The sequence below is a fragment of the Diorhabda sublineata genome, chromosome 6 (genome assembly GCF_026230105.1).
Source record: "Diorhabda sublineata isolate icDioSubl1.1 chromosome 6, icDioSubl1.1, whole genome shotgun sequence".
Classification (NCBI taxonomy): domain Eukaryota; kingdom Metazoa; phylum Arthropoda; class Insecta; order Coleoptera; family Chrysomelidae; genus Diorhabda; species Diorhabda sublineata.
This window is the reverse complement of record NC_079479.1, coordinates 4,547,191-4,561,609: the sequence shown is the minus strand read 5'-3', so window position 1 is coordinate 4,561,609 and position 14,419 is coordinate 4,547,191. Positions and strand designations below refer to the sequence as shown.

The following is a 14,419-nucleotide window of genomic DNA, read 5'->3' as shown; positions in this document are numbered from 1 at the left end:
GGTATATCTTTCAGATGTCTTTCTCGGCACATAGTTTCACATAAAACTGTAAAATGCAAACTTTACACTACTCCTTGGAACGGAAACTAATCTTACTTTTTCTTCATAATCCAATCTAAAACAATAATTGTGACCTTGATGTTCAAATTAAATTTAGAGGCCCTTTTGAGGACTTGAAAGGGAGTAAGGGATTGCTTTTCCATTGAAATTTCCGGATGTTTCTCTCAAGGTCATGTTCATTCACATTTCATGAGTTATTTGTTACTTTTTTCTACATTAAGGCGTTGTTTAAAAACCTAATTCAAAACAGACACGATTTGATTAAAGAGAGCTCAAACTTATCTTGTCTCAAAGCACGAAGATTTGAAAGAGCAGCAGCGTAAATAGTTGATGCATTAAAAATTCATTTATTTATGTTTTCATCACACCTCGTACATATTTGTCACAATATTTTATATTACAATGATAAATTTTGTTTGTATTAACTGAATTTACCATATGACAGTTACTTTTCTCTAATTTTCTGTGCCTGAAAGTTTTGCAAGAAATTTTTATAACAACTAATACTGTATAACTTTGAGTTTGGTCGGTTAATCTCTTTCAGAAAAACAATAATAATAAAATAAATGTAAACTTTAGCAATGAATATGAATATATTGCAGTTTTAAATCGCCGGATAGGTCTTTTGGATGCGAAAGTCGAAGGAGTAAAAGTATTGAAGAAAGAGAGGAGGAATACGAAAAAGCCAGAAGAAGAATATTCAATAGAGAGGTTAGTAGTACTAATAAAACTTAAGATTACATTTAAATTATTATTTCATTAAATTTGTAGTTGCGGGATGAATCATCTGAAGATTTCGGTTGGTCTGAGATGCCTTGGTCTAGTACGGAGAGTGAATATTCTGCTAGATATCGTCTTCAAATGCCAGAAATGCACCATAGGCACTCTGGAAAACTGATGAAGGTATGGAACAAAAGTCTGAGGTTATTGAATGCTTCTGACAGGTACCATCGAATAAAATTGTGGATTTTCTAAAATTCATTGAACAAAGTGGAAAATAAGATCATTAACTTAAAATATTGCTAAAAAATCTTGTATGTATGAAATTTGAATGAAGATTCTCAAGCTTTTACAATTATTTGTTATAAAATTTTTTATAAACAAAATTAGGGGAAATAAAAACAAATGAAGGACTTTGGAGAAGAAGTATTAATCAAGAACTAGGCTGAAACAGATGTATGGCGAGCCAGATTTGGTCACGTTCTTCTGGGAGGCGCATCTGAGGTGGTTGGTACATGCCTTCTGATCGATACCGGCACATAGCCATGTTTGGAGTTCCTAGGGGACGGCAACTGAGAGGAAGACCGCGCCTTCGCTTGTTGAAGGACGTCGAGGCGGAATCTGATCCAGCTATGGGTTAGACGTTGGAGGCACTATGCTTAGGACAGATAGAATTGGCAGTCGATTGTTGAAAAGGCCCTGGTTAGGACCATAGTGCCGGTTAAAGAAGATGAAGATGAGTAACAAGTTACATTAAAGAGTGAAATGGTTGGGACATACTGAAAGGTTGCAGGAAAACAGATTCACAGAAAGAAAAGAAAGGATGTATAAGTAGATGAAGGACACCAAAGAAAAAATTATTTTGGAGGTAGAACCGAATTGGTATACAAAAGGACAGAATCGGATTCTGTTGAGACGAATTAAGAAAGCAATTGGAGACTGAAATGAGTCTTGAGCCTTGAAGGCCTGTAATACTGTAGATTCTTATATTTGTTTATCATTTTGCTTTTCAAATATTTATATATCAGGTTCTGATAGTTGTTCAGCTTTATCGGCTAAAATAATGATCACTGATTTTTTTTGTGAGATAGGATGACATGAATAAAAGTTTAAATAACTTAAAGACCACATTGGTTTCATATACCATTCTACTTCTATGAAAATGTCAATTTCATTTTATTTTCAACTGGTTTCAACTTCATTTTTTTATATAATGGAGTCATTTAACAATGGAAAGAGAATGAAACATTAATATTATAGTTATACACATATAGGCCTCTCGATAGGCTGATCTCCTTGGAAAAGTTTACCAAGCTCCTTACCTTGAACTTTTTAACATTCCTGATGAAATTGTGATGCTTGCACTTTTGAATACTACTCACTGATCAATGTTGTAGTTTGCAATTTTGACTCCTCCATCTACCAGCGGTATTTCAGATCGTCCGTGATGCCTAATCTAATCTAACCTAACCAGTTACAAGATGTATTTAATGCCTGTTCAAACGGAGGAGGGTACGAAGGCCCACTATGTCTCATGCCAGGTGTTTCCAGTATTAATGTCAGTTTCCTCTAGATTTTCCTTCACTAATTGTTCTATAACACTTTATGTATAAGCTCCCATAGTAGAGTTATCAATTTGTTAGTGTTTGTTAGTTACAATTTGTATTAATCTGTTTTTGAATATACTATTTTTTTTGTATATTATTATAATTAATATTATACTTCATGTCCAAGAATACAATAAATACGTAGGAGTGGATATTTGTTTTGATTCAATTACAAGAATTAAAAATTATATATTTCTTCTCAGGGACATTCGGAAGAAACTGGTGAAGCATTAAGGCCTTGCGTAGCAAAAAGTTATAGTTTTGGAGGTTATGGCGGAAGCGTATCAGTTCTAAGTAGAGGCGATAGCGTCATGTCGACACATAGTGCTGGACCTCGGTTTCTCACCAAACAAGGTAAGTGATCGGTAATATTTTGTCAATTATCTAATTTCATTTTTTTGTAAACTTACATTTACAACTACTGATGATATCACTATGAGACACATTTTTTTTAAATACTGCGTAAAAATTGGCTAAATAACAAATAAGTGTACTTTGAGTGAATAAATTGTTGATGTGAATTTAAATATCAATAAAAGTAACATATTTTAATGTTGCATGTTGTTTACTCTTTCTTTTGTAAGCGAATGTTATCCTTATTTACTTCAAAAGTACCTTGGTAATATTTTTGTAACACCATTTGTACTATTTAGATCAAAAACATATTGAAATGTTTTTGAAAATACGATTTTTGAAAGTACACTATAAAACAAAAATTTAGGCTGCTTTTGCGGTTCGGTATATTGGTTATTAACTCAAAAACTACTGGATGGATTTTCACGCAGTTTTCAACAATAGATAGAGTCATTCATGAGGAAGGTTTTGATTTATAGTATGTCAAGGTTTTCGTGAATTAATGGAAATCACCACCAATTATAACACAAAAACTTTAACTGTTTTTTCGGTTCGGTATTTTCGTGATTAACTCAAAAATTACTGGGCGGATTTTTACGCAGCTTCCACCAATAGATAGAGTTATTCATGAGGTAGGTTTTGATCTTTAGTATGCTAAGGTTTTTCGTGAATTAATGGAAATCACCACCAATTATAACACAAAGACTTTAACTGTTTTTTCGGTTCGGTATTTTCGTGATTAACTCAAAAATTACTGGGCGGATTTTCACGCAGCTTCCACCAATAGATAGAGTTATTCATGAGGTAGGTTTTGATCTTTAGTATGCTAAGGTTTTTCGTGAATTAATGGAAATCACCACCAATTACAAAACAAAGACTTTAACTGTTTTTTCGGTTCGGTATTTTCGTGATTAACTCAAACACTACTAGACGGATTTCCACGCAGTTTTCGCCAAACGATGAGTGACCCATGATGAAGGTTCCGATATATTATATGTCAAAGTGTTGGTAAATCAATGAAAATCATGACACCACATATTATAAAAAAAGCTCTATGCTGCTTTCGCAGTTCGTTATATTTTCCACCAATATAAAATGTCAAGGTTTTTGTGTAAATTTATGGAAATCGACTACTATTTTCGTTATTTCTATTAGGAAGGATATTTCTAGATTCGGGAGCCAGTTCGGTGTCGTGGCGCTTAAGCCCTTCCAGTTCCGGCTACAAGTCGCAGTCTCAGATGTCTGAATCAGTTACACCTTCACCTACGTCTACACCACATCCAAGTACTGACGCTAGGGAAGATTCAAATTGCGAAGAAGATCGACAAGATACCGAGTGTATAGAGAAGACCGACGACAATCACGTCGTTTGGGCGGTAACTGATCTCCAGGACGTTCCTAAAGGTTGTCTCATCATCAATCCCCAGGTAATTATTGATAAGTTAGTACATAACACTTTTATCAATTATTTTTCTCAATTATAGACAGGTCAACCGTTGAAAAACGAAGATGGTACACTTTATCATTACGATCCAGATAATCTACCGCCTAGTATCGTTCAAACGCCGTCGAAACCTCCACCGCCATCACCGCACAAACAACAACAATCACCTAAAAAGTCTCAATCGAGAAAATCTCACGTTACTAATAGTTCTACAAGTCCTAGTTTACCTTTCTCTCCACCGCTATCCACTACTACATCAGATAGTCAAAAGAATTTTCCTTACGCGCAAACAGATCAGCAACAGTATCCTAGTTTTCACGCTACGTACAGTTCTCCACCTTCAGTTCCAGAACCAGCTCCAGTTTACCAACAACCATATATAGTTTATTCGGCACCTTATGGTGTTTACATGCCACAACAATATGATGGGAGAATGGTAAGTTCTATCCAATTTTCTGTACAATTTCATCTAATAAATTTGTAATGTAATACAGGAAGTACCATCGGCAGTCACAGTATCTGAAGTAGCAAACAATGCGTATTATTTACCAGATAATCCAGCACCTCCTCCACCGCCTCCAGCGGCTCAACCAATCGCTTACCAACCCACACAACCGAATCAATTTTGGAATCAACCAATTGCCTATTATCAAAATAATTCTCAAGCAACGACTGCAACTCCACCAAGATATCCATCAGTACCACTCCAAAACCCCGCTCAAGCAGGTAAATTATTAACGGAATTTTGTCATTTTAATGATATTTAAATTGTATTTTCATTTTTTATAGTGATAATATAATAAAATTCATTATATTTCAGCGTTCATTTCACCAGGTTATCCTCAACCAAATTTTATTACTCCTTCATCTCATCAAATTCCAACGGCAACTGATATACCATCAGTATATCCAAATCAACCGGTGCAGGTAGTATATCAAAATCAACCTCCACCACCGAATACTGTTTATTATCAAAATCAACCGCCTATAATCTATAGTCAGACGCCAATGTATCAATCTGCAACGTCCGGTTTTCCACCTCAGTTATCACATCAACCCATTGTACATCAACCCAATCTTCCTGCTTATCCACAAGGTACTTCAACTCCTAACGGTTGCCATTCTAGTACAGGAGCCGACCAACAGACTCTATACAACTTGGCACAAAGCATACAGCATATGAATTTGGGAGGAGGAAGTGGTCCATGTCAGTCTTTTTTAGGAAATAAAGGTATGCAAAAAATTTTTCGCATACTCAGATCTAATAGATTATGAATAAAAAAATCCATCCAATATAACTGTTTGATTCCTTATAATTATTATATAATTTATTTGAACCGTGTTCAATTGGTTTTATAGTTCCACCAGCACAGTATGATTTCCGACAAAGACAAGTCAATAACGGTCTAAAAGGAAAACCTTTCAAATGTTTTTTAATGGGTTCGAGTCAAAGTAGTACTGGAACTAATTCACCAGCCGGTACAGTGATAGCCGCATACTGCCCTCAAAACCCAGGGACTTATAGAACATCAACTGAAACGCCACCACATCAGTTTCCGTTTCCACCAAATTTTACACCACCTGCCATTTTTAAACAGGTAATTTAAAAAAAGGAAAGTAATTAACGGAGTAGTATTATTTTTGAAAATACATGCACGAGTTCATGGTATAGTTTATCTTAATTACGGTTTAGTATTGGAACTAATGGTGATATTTATACTGAACACACTATGAACTACCTGATGATAACTTTGCTATCATTAGGTATCGGTTAATAGAATAACGGTGAGGTGAATTTATACACACTGTTTCTTACTTACTTAGTACACTGAACTATTTACTATTAACTAAACTATCACATCAGATTATTTACTGACAAACAAGCGTCTATTTATACAAAACGGATTTAGGATTACCTAATGAACTCTTTTCCATATTAGTGTTTGTTATATAGATTTATATTTTGTAAGGTTCCAAATATGAGAGCCACAACACCAGGTACAGCTAAGAGTAGTCGATCTCCAACACCGGCAAGTGATGTTACATATTTCGATAGACAGAAAATGGCGATGTCCACAAATGTATACCCGGGTATACCTTATATGGTACCCAGTAAGTTATTTTTGAAACTATATACAGAGATAAATTTTTATAAAGAAATGCGGTATTGTTTGTTTTAGGTGGTGATCCTAGATTAATTTCCGGAAGAGGTCAACCGAATGTTTATCGACCGTCATCCGCACAAATGAACAGGCCGATTACAAATCAAGGACCCGATAATCGAAATAAAAGTCGAAAACCGAAGTAAGTTGAAATTCATAATAACTTTTTGATTTGGAAATTTGTAGAACTTGGAAGTATCAACGAAAACTGGATTTATGAGTTAGACGAAACGGCACTTCCTCTTGTTTACAAAATCATCGCATTCCATAGAATGATATCTTTTCTCCAAGTTAACCTAAGCTAAAGTAAACCTAACGCAATCGAAGCTAAAGTAAACCTAACCCAATAGAAGTTAAAGTAAACCTAACCCAATCGAAGCTAAAGTAAACCTAACCAAGCTATAATTTCTGGTACTGTTAGTTTTATTCATATGGAAACACACTATAACTACATCTACACTGTCTGAAGCGCGTTTCTATAACCAAGTAAACTGGTTTGCATTCAGTCTTTGAAGAGGATAACTTGGTTATCAAAACGTTCATGAGACAGTGTAATCGCGAGTGATAATATAAACATTGTGTTCCAGTATTTTAACCTAACCAGAAAATAGACCGCTCCTGGAAACAATAATTATTTTTGATTTTATTATTTCCCTGCTTCAACTAAGTTTTCATCTCCTACAAATGAACCCCCCAAATAAAATCTTTTTGTTTAATCAATCAAGACATTTCAAAAAGCCAAACAGAAAGTCAACCAATCCAATTATTGGCGAAACTGTGAAATCAAACATCTGAGACTTCGATAAATGGATTCTGATACCTCGAAAACGCCAAAACAGCGTTCTAAAACGGACATATACAGAAGTATTCCCCCAGTTTAATTTCAATGGACCAATGTTATGGTTGTTAGGATAATTCTGTCATACTGATTCTTTGACTAATTACCTAAGGATTTATTACGTGAGATAGGAGATAACTAATTATATAATGAAGTCTTTCTAGGTTAGTTTATAACCTCACGTTTATTATGAGCAGGACTATCGACTTGCTGATATCCAGGCGCGGTTCCACGGGGTGGAACTTTCTCCTCCCCTCAAATCCCCGAGAGCTATGTTCCAAATAATAAAAATTGGCAATCTCTATTTAACTAGTTGAATACGTTTTGAATACACTTTCAACTGTATCTGCTCAATGCTGTAAATACTATAAAGTGTTTTAAATGCGATATTTCTCACTTATTTTTGACGAAACACCTGATATTTCAGGAAAGGAACAAATTACCTTGGTTCTTTATAGATGCCTTTCGCAGTTTGCGACCAGGAAAAGAAAACCTCAACACGAAATTTACTGAAAATGATCTGGAGTGCGGGGCGACTCCAATAGGGGTCGCTAAATTAACTACCTTCGGGAGCGACTCCACTGAAGTCGCGAAACTGACTAGTAATTGATCAGCGAAAACGAAAGACAAATCTTCACTCATACATTAGTGTGAAGATCCTGTGGAACATTTTTTAAATTCATTATGAATTTTTAATTTAACCTTGTAGATTGATTTAAGTCGTTTTTATTTTTAGGACCAACAAGCAGACTGGGTTACCGCCAAGTGGGAAATAGATTTAAGAGAGGTTTATAAGAGTTGATTATAAGATATGCAAAAAAAATAATAAAACAAATATGAAAAATGTTGAAATTACTAATTTATTGTTCATGTAGGTTTTAAGTGTTTCGAAATTTGTTGAAAAAACGGAGGTAAGGAGTTCCTTTATTCGTTTTAGTGCCATTTTGTATTATTTATTCGTATTTAACTGTAATGTATGTACTTCTTTTTCTAAAATATTAACTATCGATACTCCTATAAACATTTTAAGTACTTATAACGTTACTTTAGATTTAATTATACTCATTTTTTCCAAAATTTAATAAATAAAATTTATTTTTACCATATTTTGGTTGTTATTCTGTCCCATATTTGAAACCATTTTTGTTTCCACTCTTTTGGTACTAGATAATTTACTTAATCCTGAAGCTTTTCTACCTTTTCAGGTGTTAGTCGTACTAGAATTGAGTCATTACGTGGGTTTCCTCTTCCACAGCAGTTTCTATTTTTCCCTATCCCGTATTTTTTGCTTTATTGCCTGCCATCTTATTCCTCGATTTTCCTCTGTCATCTAAATTTCTTATACCCAGCTCCTCCTCTGTCTTCTTGCCTTGTTATGTAATTCGTGCTTCATATATCTTCTGTTTTAATCGTTCTCCTCCCATTATTTATCAGAAAGTGACCTAACCATCTTAAATTTCCTTCTCGATTTTGTTTTGAGTTCAAATTTTGTCACTAGATAAACAGATTTTGATTTATTGAACATCAGTAGAATTTTAAAATTTGAGAAATATCATTATTAATTTTGAAATATCTAATATTACAATAAGTCATAGTTCGACAAAAAGACACCACATTGCTTTCGAAAAGATTGTAATTGTTTTCTAAATTGGAATTTATAGAACTGTGCTATTCACACTGAACAAACTGTTTACTTCCATTTGGCACTCAATTGCAATGTCCGGTCCTTAAGTTTTCCATAAGTTCATATCCGGCTCGAAGGACTAGACAGTACAATTGTGAGTGTTTGTATAATGGTAGTAAAAGATCAGTGCAGTATATATAACAACTGTTGAAAATTCTTTGAATAAATCGAATTAATTTTTTAACTTATTTCAGAAAAAATGTCTCCAAATATAGTTCAATTTTTTTGTGAGACTTGAATTTGAAAAATCAAACCATATAATAGTTCTCGTAAGCTTAATACTTCAATTTTTATAAAACCTTGTAGTTAACTTGTGAGAAATTCAATTACTAGGCTAAAAATATACAGGGTAAAAATTTTGTAACTTACCGGAGTTGAATTTATTTAACAAAATTCAACGGGTAACAGAAATCAATGTTTTCCACCTTCCGATTGAAATTTTGACATTTTTTTTTCAAATTTTGAGTGTCAACTTCAATCTTCTGTTGCTTTTAAGCAGCCAATACGAGGCTGCAGATTTTAGAATATCTTCTTAACATAAAATGCAATATAAAACAGTATTTGATAATTGCATAGAGATATAGGTATTGAAGGGAAAAGAAGAATAACCTCAAACTAGAAAACCTATTTAGCGTTGTTAAACATTATAGACTGTAATTAATAAAACTTACCATCAAGGTGATAAATAAAAAAGCCTCTTCTTCAACGATTCCATTTATTATTTTTATAGTTTAGAAAAAGATGTACCTACAAAACTGCTCAAAGTTTTTTTTCACACAAATTTATTCGCACAATCTTTGTATAAAAATATATACAGTCGAAAGTTGAACAGAACTTATATAATTGTTTGAATAATATATTTCAAAATGGTTATTTTTAGATAAAAATTGTTTGTTCCATAAAAAATTTACGAAAGTTCAGCCATACAGCATTTAATGATGTATATATTAGAAGAAACGTCGGTTTTTCTCTGCAATGTTGCCAGATTTAGTAATTTTTGGATCGCGTTAATTTTTTTATTTCATAATAAATCACTATTTATTGTTGTATATTGGAATAACTTTATGAAGTAGTGGAATAAAGTATTATTTTTTTCTGTAATGGGTACATTCCACTCAACGCTAATAATATTGGAGTATATCTAAGGGTTGTGGTTCAAATTTCGTTCCATTATAATGCAATTCCCTTAATCTTATACCATTTTTGAACAGTTCTTATTTATAGTAATATTTGCTGTTATATATCAACCGTTTATTTCCAAAATTTTTCTTATTACGTCTTCCCATATTTCTTTTGGTCTTTTTATGTTCCTTTTTGTTGTCCTTTGGCTTGAAAAACTTTTTTTTACTCATCTTAAATTGCCCATTCTCTGTAAATACCTTCACCAGCTCAACTGCCTTCGGTCAATTAATTCAATGACTGGTATTGCTTGAAGTTCTTCTCTAATACTATTATTTCTAATTCTACCGTTTCTTGTCACTCTTTTCAAATATTTCATCTCCATTGCTTATATTTTAATTTTTTGTTGCTAATATATGTTAGAATAGGTCTAAGTATAATTCGATACACTTTAATTTTGGTTTTTCTTGACACAGGGGATATTTTGTTGAAATTTTCAATTCTATTTATTTCCGTCTCTAAGTTCTCATCTGTTTCAGTTCAACTCTCAAATATTGCACTACGTTTACGTGGTCTATTTCTTCACCTTCTATATGTATGAGCATTTAGTAATCAGATTCTTTTTAATCCACCTTGTTTAAAAGAGTTTATATAACATGGTAAGCTGGAATATTTAGTTTGCAACTTTCTATTATTCAACTATGTTTGTAAATAATAATCAATATTTTTCCAAAAAACTACATTTTGTAAATAACACCTTTGATTTACTAAAATGGCAACGTTGCTGGATGGGTGGTTTGTTTTTGGATGGAAAACTTTTATGATAAGTTTGCAAAGACATAATGTGAGAAATGTTTAGAAAATACAGTGACTCCTATTTTTCCCTAGCCAAAATAAAATGGAAAAACATCTATTAAGATTAACTTCAATTAGTAGTGATTTTGGATTCTATTTGTGACATTCAATTCTTCAAAAATCGATTTCGATCATTTTATTTTTCTTAAATTGATTAAAATTGTTTTTCAATTCTTGTAAAAGAACTGAAAACCATTTTTGACCATAAAAACATTTTTTACTTCTTCTGGAGTCAGCAGCTTGCTTGCTGTCACCCATTTCATAATTCATCATTTTAATCCAAAGTTTTTAATTCAAAATAACTTTATTTTTGAATTAAATATTTTGTTCCCTTGGGTCGATTCAAATGTTTTTTCAGAAGCATTCCATAATACAGCCAATGGAGTATAAAATCGTACAAAATCATTTTTAAGTTAGTGCTTTTAGATGTTTCCCACTGCCCAGACTATGGATAGTTATTTTACTTTTTCACCACATCGTAATATTTCTCCAACTGTTGACATAAAATGACATTGTATCCAGTAGGAAATAACATTAAAGTTTTTATGAAAATAACTGATTACATCTTATTTATTTACTTTTTGACTATGAATTTTTTCTGAAGGACCATTAAATTTCACACTGGAGATACCAGGTTTTAATAAAGAGCGTCTGTTAGATCATGTGTTCATTACAAAACCGTTACCAGATTCGATGGATTGTTTAGATAAATTTAAATAGGGGCTTTACCAAAGAATTCACTGCTTGCCAGATAAAATTGCTATTTTTTGTCCACTTTGATGAGTAAATAAAAAAATATTACAATTGAAACGGTGAAGGTCTTCCATCACAACAACAATAATCATATGAATCAAATATAAATAATCGTTATGACTAGTATTCCAAAGGCCGGTCTTTTACGAATGCCTCTTTTAATCTAGACCCTTTTTCTTGGTCTTGGATATCTTGAATCCAGTTGGTATAAATCCTTTTCGTATCAGCGGTGGTCCCGGTTCTGCATGCTTCATCCTAGGGATACCATTGTAGTATTCTTTTCGTTCATCTATTATCTGACAATCTTGTGACATGACCGGCCCAGTTCCATTCTAAATTTCCGACTCTTTCAATTGCATCCGTAACTTTATATTTAGTTCACAGGTTTGATTGTTTCTTTTTATCCGGATCTCATGTCCTAGATATTTGTGATCTGCATTATTTGTTAACTATCAGACAATTTAATAACAGCTCGTTTTATCTCTTGTAGTGCATCGATGATTCTGATTCCACAACTCATGAATAGGCCCCATGGACTCGTGTCTACAGAAATTTTCTTCTTGTGCAGATAATAAAATATTTTTCGTTTGGTTCTCATGTTTATTTCAGTAGTGTATATTTTCAAATATTCTTTAGCATAAGAAATATCGTGACAGCTGGCATCCTTGAAAACAAGACATTCTATCAAAATGTCTAATTTTGACAGCAATACATTTTACCACACAGTTGCCAATGTTTAGGTGTAATTTTCCCTAATAACATTTTATTTGCACTTTTGGTTATTTATATTTTGTTAAGTTGCTGCAATAGTCACTAGAAATGTCAAAATTGCGAACTTAACCTAAAAGTTCTTTATTTGAAATCGTATGAATTGTTTTACGAGGGAATGAAAAAAGAACAGTAAAATTAGAATGAATGAATGTTACTTTCGTCAGTTGGTTGATATAACAGGGGAATAAACCCTATAAGTGATGTGACTACTCTAATAACTTGAAATTGTTTTCTGTCTCTATAAATTAATGTGATTTTTCCCGTAACTGTATAAAAGACGTTTTTTGATATAACCATGTTGAGAATTTTTACAAAACTCATTGGATACAATTTTGATACTTTATGTTTTTGGAAAAAAAATTAATCTCTTGAAAATCCATCCATACGAAGTTTCTACAATCTTTTTTTCAAATTATAATTTTTCAGGCGTAATTTATTCAAAATATATGTACTTATTTCTAAAATCTCAGGTTTCTCTAGTGTTTTAAAGACAAGTTCCCAAAAATAGACTACACAAAAAACAGTGAAATATGTGCTTGAATCCAAATTCCTTCCTTTTCCTTCTACCACAAGATCCTAAGAATTCTTGTCTGAAGTATATGTGACATAAATTAGTTTCATTTCAACTCTGTTTTAATAATATACCAATGAATGAAAATGGCAGCCTGTTTTCCACGACGAGAAATATACCGGAAAAACTGATGAGGTTTTTTCATACTACTGTAAGAATTTCAACTTGGCAGGCTGCAATAGTACCAGAAATGTATCTGGTTAGAAAACCAGAAATGACTCAAAATTCCGGAAAATCCATATCGGAAAACCGACAAGGTACACGCGTAAATTTGTTGTCATATTTTTTGGGGGACTCTTAACTAAGAGCGGTGCAGTAATGCCAGAAATTAAGTTGGTCAGAAAACCCTCGCCAGAAGCGATTGAAATATTGGAAAATTCATACGAAAAAACTGACGATGAAAATTTTCTTATACGCTTTTAGAGACCTCAACTGAGAGCGACGAAATACGCGTATACCTTATCGATTTTCCGGTATTTTAGGTCGTTTCTGGCGAGGGTTTTCCAACCAGATACATTTCTGACACAATTGTAGCAAACTAAGTTGAGATTCCTACAGTAATTTTCATTTGCGGTCAGAACGTACAGCCAGAAATACTCAAACTCAAACGTCGTGTACCAAATCGATGCTGTTTTATGTAGCTAGTTCTTGGACTAATATCTATATTTGAATTGGAAAGTGATCTTTGTTAAAGCAGAGTGACAAATGAATACAATATCAAGAAGTTTTTCAGACGTTAGAACAATAAACTTTATACAAATTTTCGTGGGAATTTTCCGAACTTTCAATCGCTTCTGGCGAGGGTTTTGCGGCCAACCCGGTTTCTGGCATTACTGCATCGCTCTTAGTTAAGGTCCTACAAAAAGTATGAAAAAATTTTCACGCCTGTACCTTATTGATTTTCCGGTATGGGTTTGACGGAATTTTGAGTCGCTTCTGTCGAGGGTTTTCCAACCAAATACATTTCTGGCATTATTGCAGCGAACTAAGTTGAGATTCCTACAGTAGTATGAAAAAACTTGTGTACTTTATTAGTTTCCAGGCTGCTATTTTCATTTTTGGCCAGAAATACCGTTAGGTAATGAACTAACTTTAGTCTATCGGATGCTGTTTTATGTCTCCGTCTGTATGTACGGTCAATTCCATATTAGTGTGACTCTACTGACAAAGTCCCGATTAAGATAAATACGTTTAATTAGATCGATTGTAAATCATATTATTTATTTTTGGGAACATGTCTATTACTCTTATTGTAAAATAAAAGTCTTTAACTTTTTCGTGTTCAGTGTAGCTCCTCGGCGAATTAGCGAAATACGTAGTTCTACCTATGTAGCATTTTTCATCCATAGAAGTAATTATTTTCGACTTATTTATTTTTGATTTTATGTGAAGGCAGACACTTATAAAAATTATTTAATAAATGTATATTGTTTAATGGAAATCTTATTAATTCCAAAGATTCCTTCTCCCAAACATAATTT

At 33.0% G+C, this 14,419-nt stretch overlaps 1 protein-coding gene across 5 annotated transcripts in view; it reads left to right on the top strand.

Moving 5' to 3' along the window:
- The window catches only part of LOC130445532 (cAMP-regulated phosphoprotein 21), a 52,798-nt gene extending 38,431 nt beyond the window's left edge, over positions 1–14,367 (top strand). For 2 of the 5 annotated variants that reach the window (XM_056781195.1, XM_056781196.1), the window contains exons 8-18: positions 663–771; positions 832–963; positions 2,591–2,741; positions 3,912–4,168; positions 4,226–4,621; positions 4,680–4,911; positions 5,006–5,416; positions 5,545–5,783; positions 6,156–6,297; positions 6,366–6,489; positions 7,922–14,367. In XM_056781195.1, the coding sequence (XP_056637173.1) occupies positions 663–771; positions 832–963; positions 2,591–2,741; positions 3,912–4,168; positions 4,226–4,621; positions 4,680–4,911; positions 5,006–5,416; positions 5,545–5,783; positions 6,156–6,297; positions 6,366–6,489; positions 7,922–7,961 (2,233 nt within the window). In that variant the 3' untranslated portion in view covers positions 7,962–14,367. Of the gene's footprint in view, positions 1–662; positions 772–831; positions 964–2,590; positions 2,742–3,896; positions 4,169–4,225; positions 4,622–4,679; positions 4,912–5,005; positions 5,417–5,544; positions 5,784–6,155; positions 6,298–6,365; positions 6,490–7,921 lie in introns of all 5 variants that reach the window. The other 3 variants (XM_056781198.1, XM_056781194.1, XM_056781197.1) reach the window with 3 other exon arrangements.
- Positions 14,368–14,419: the final 52 nt, after the last annotated feature.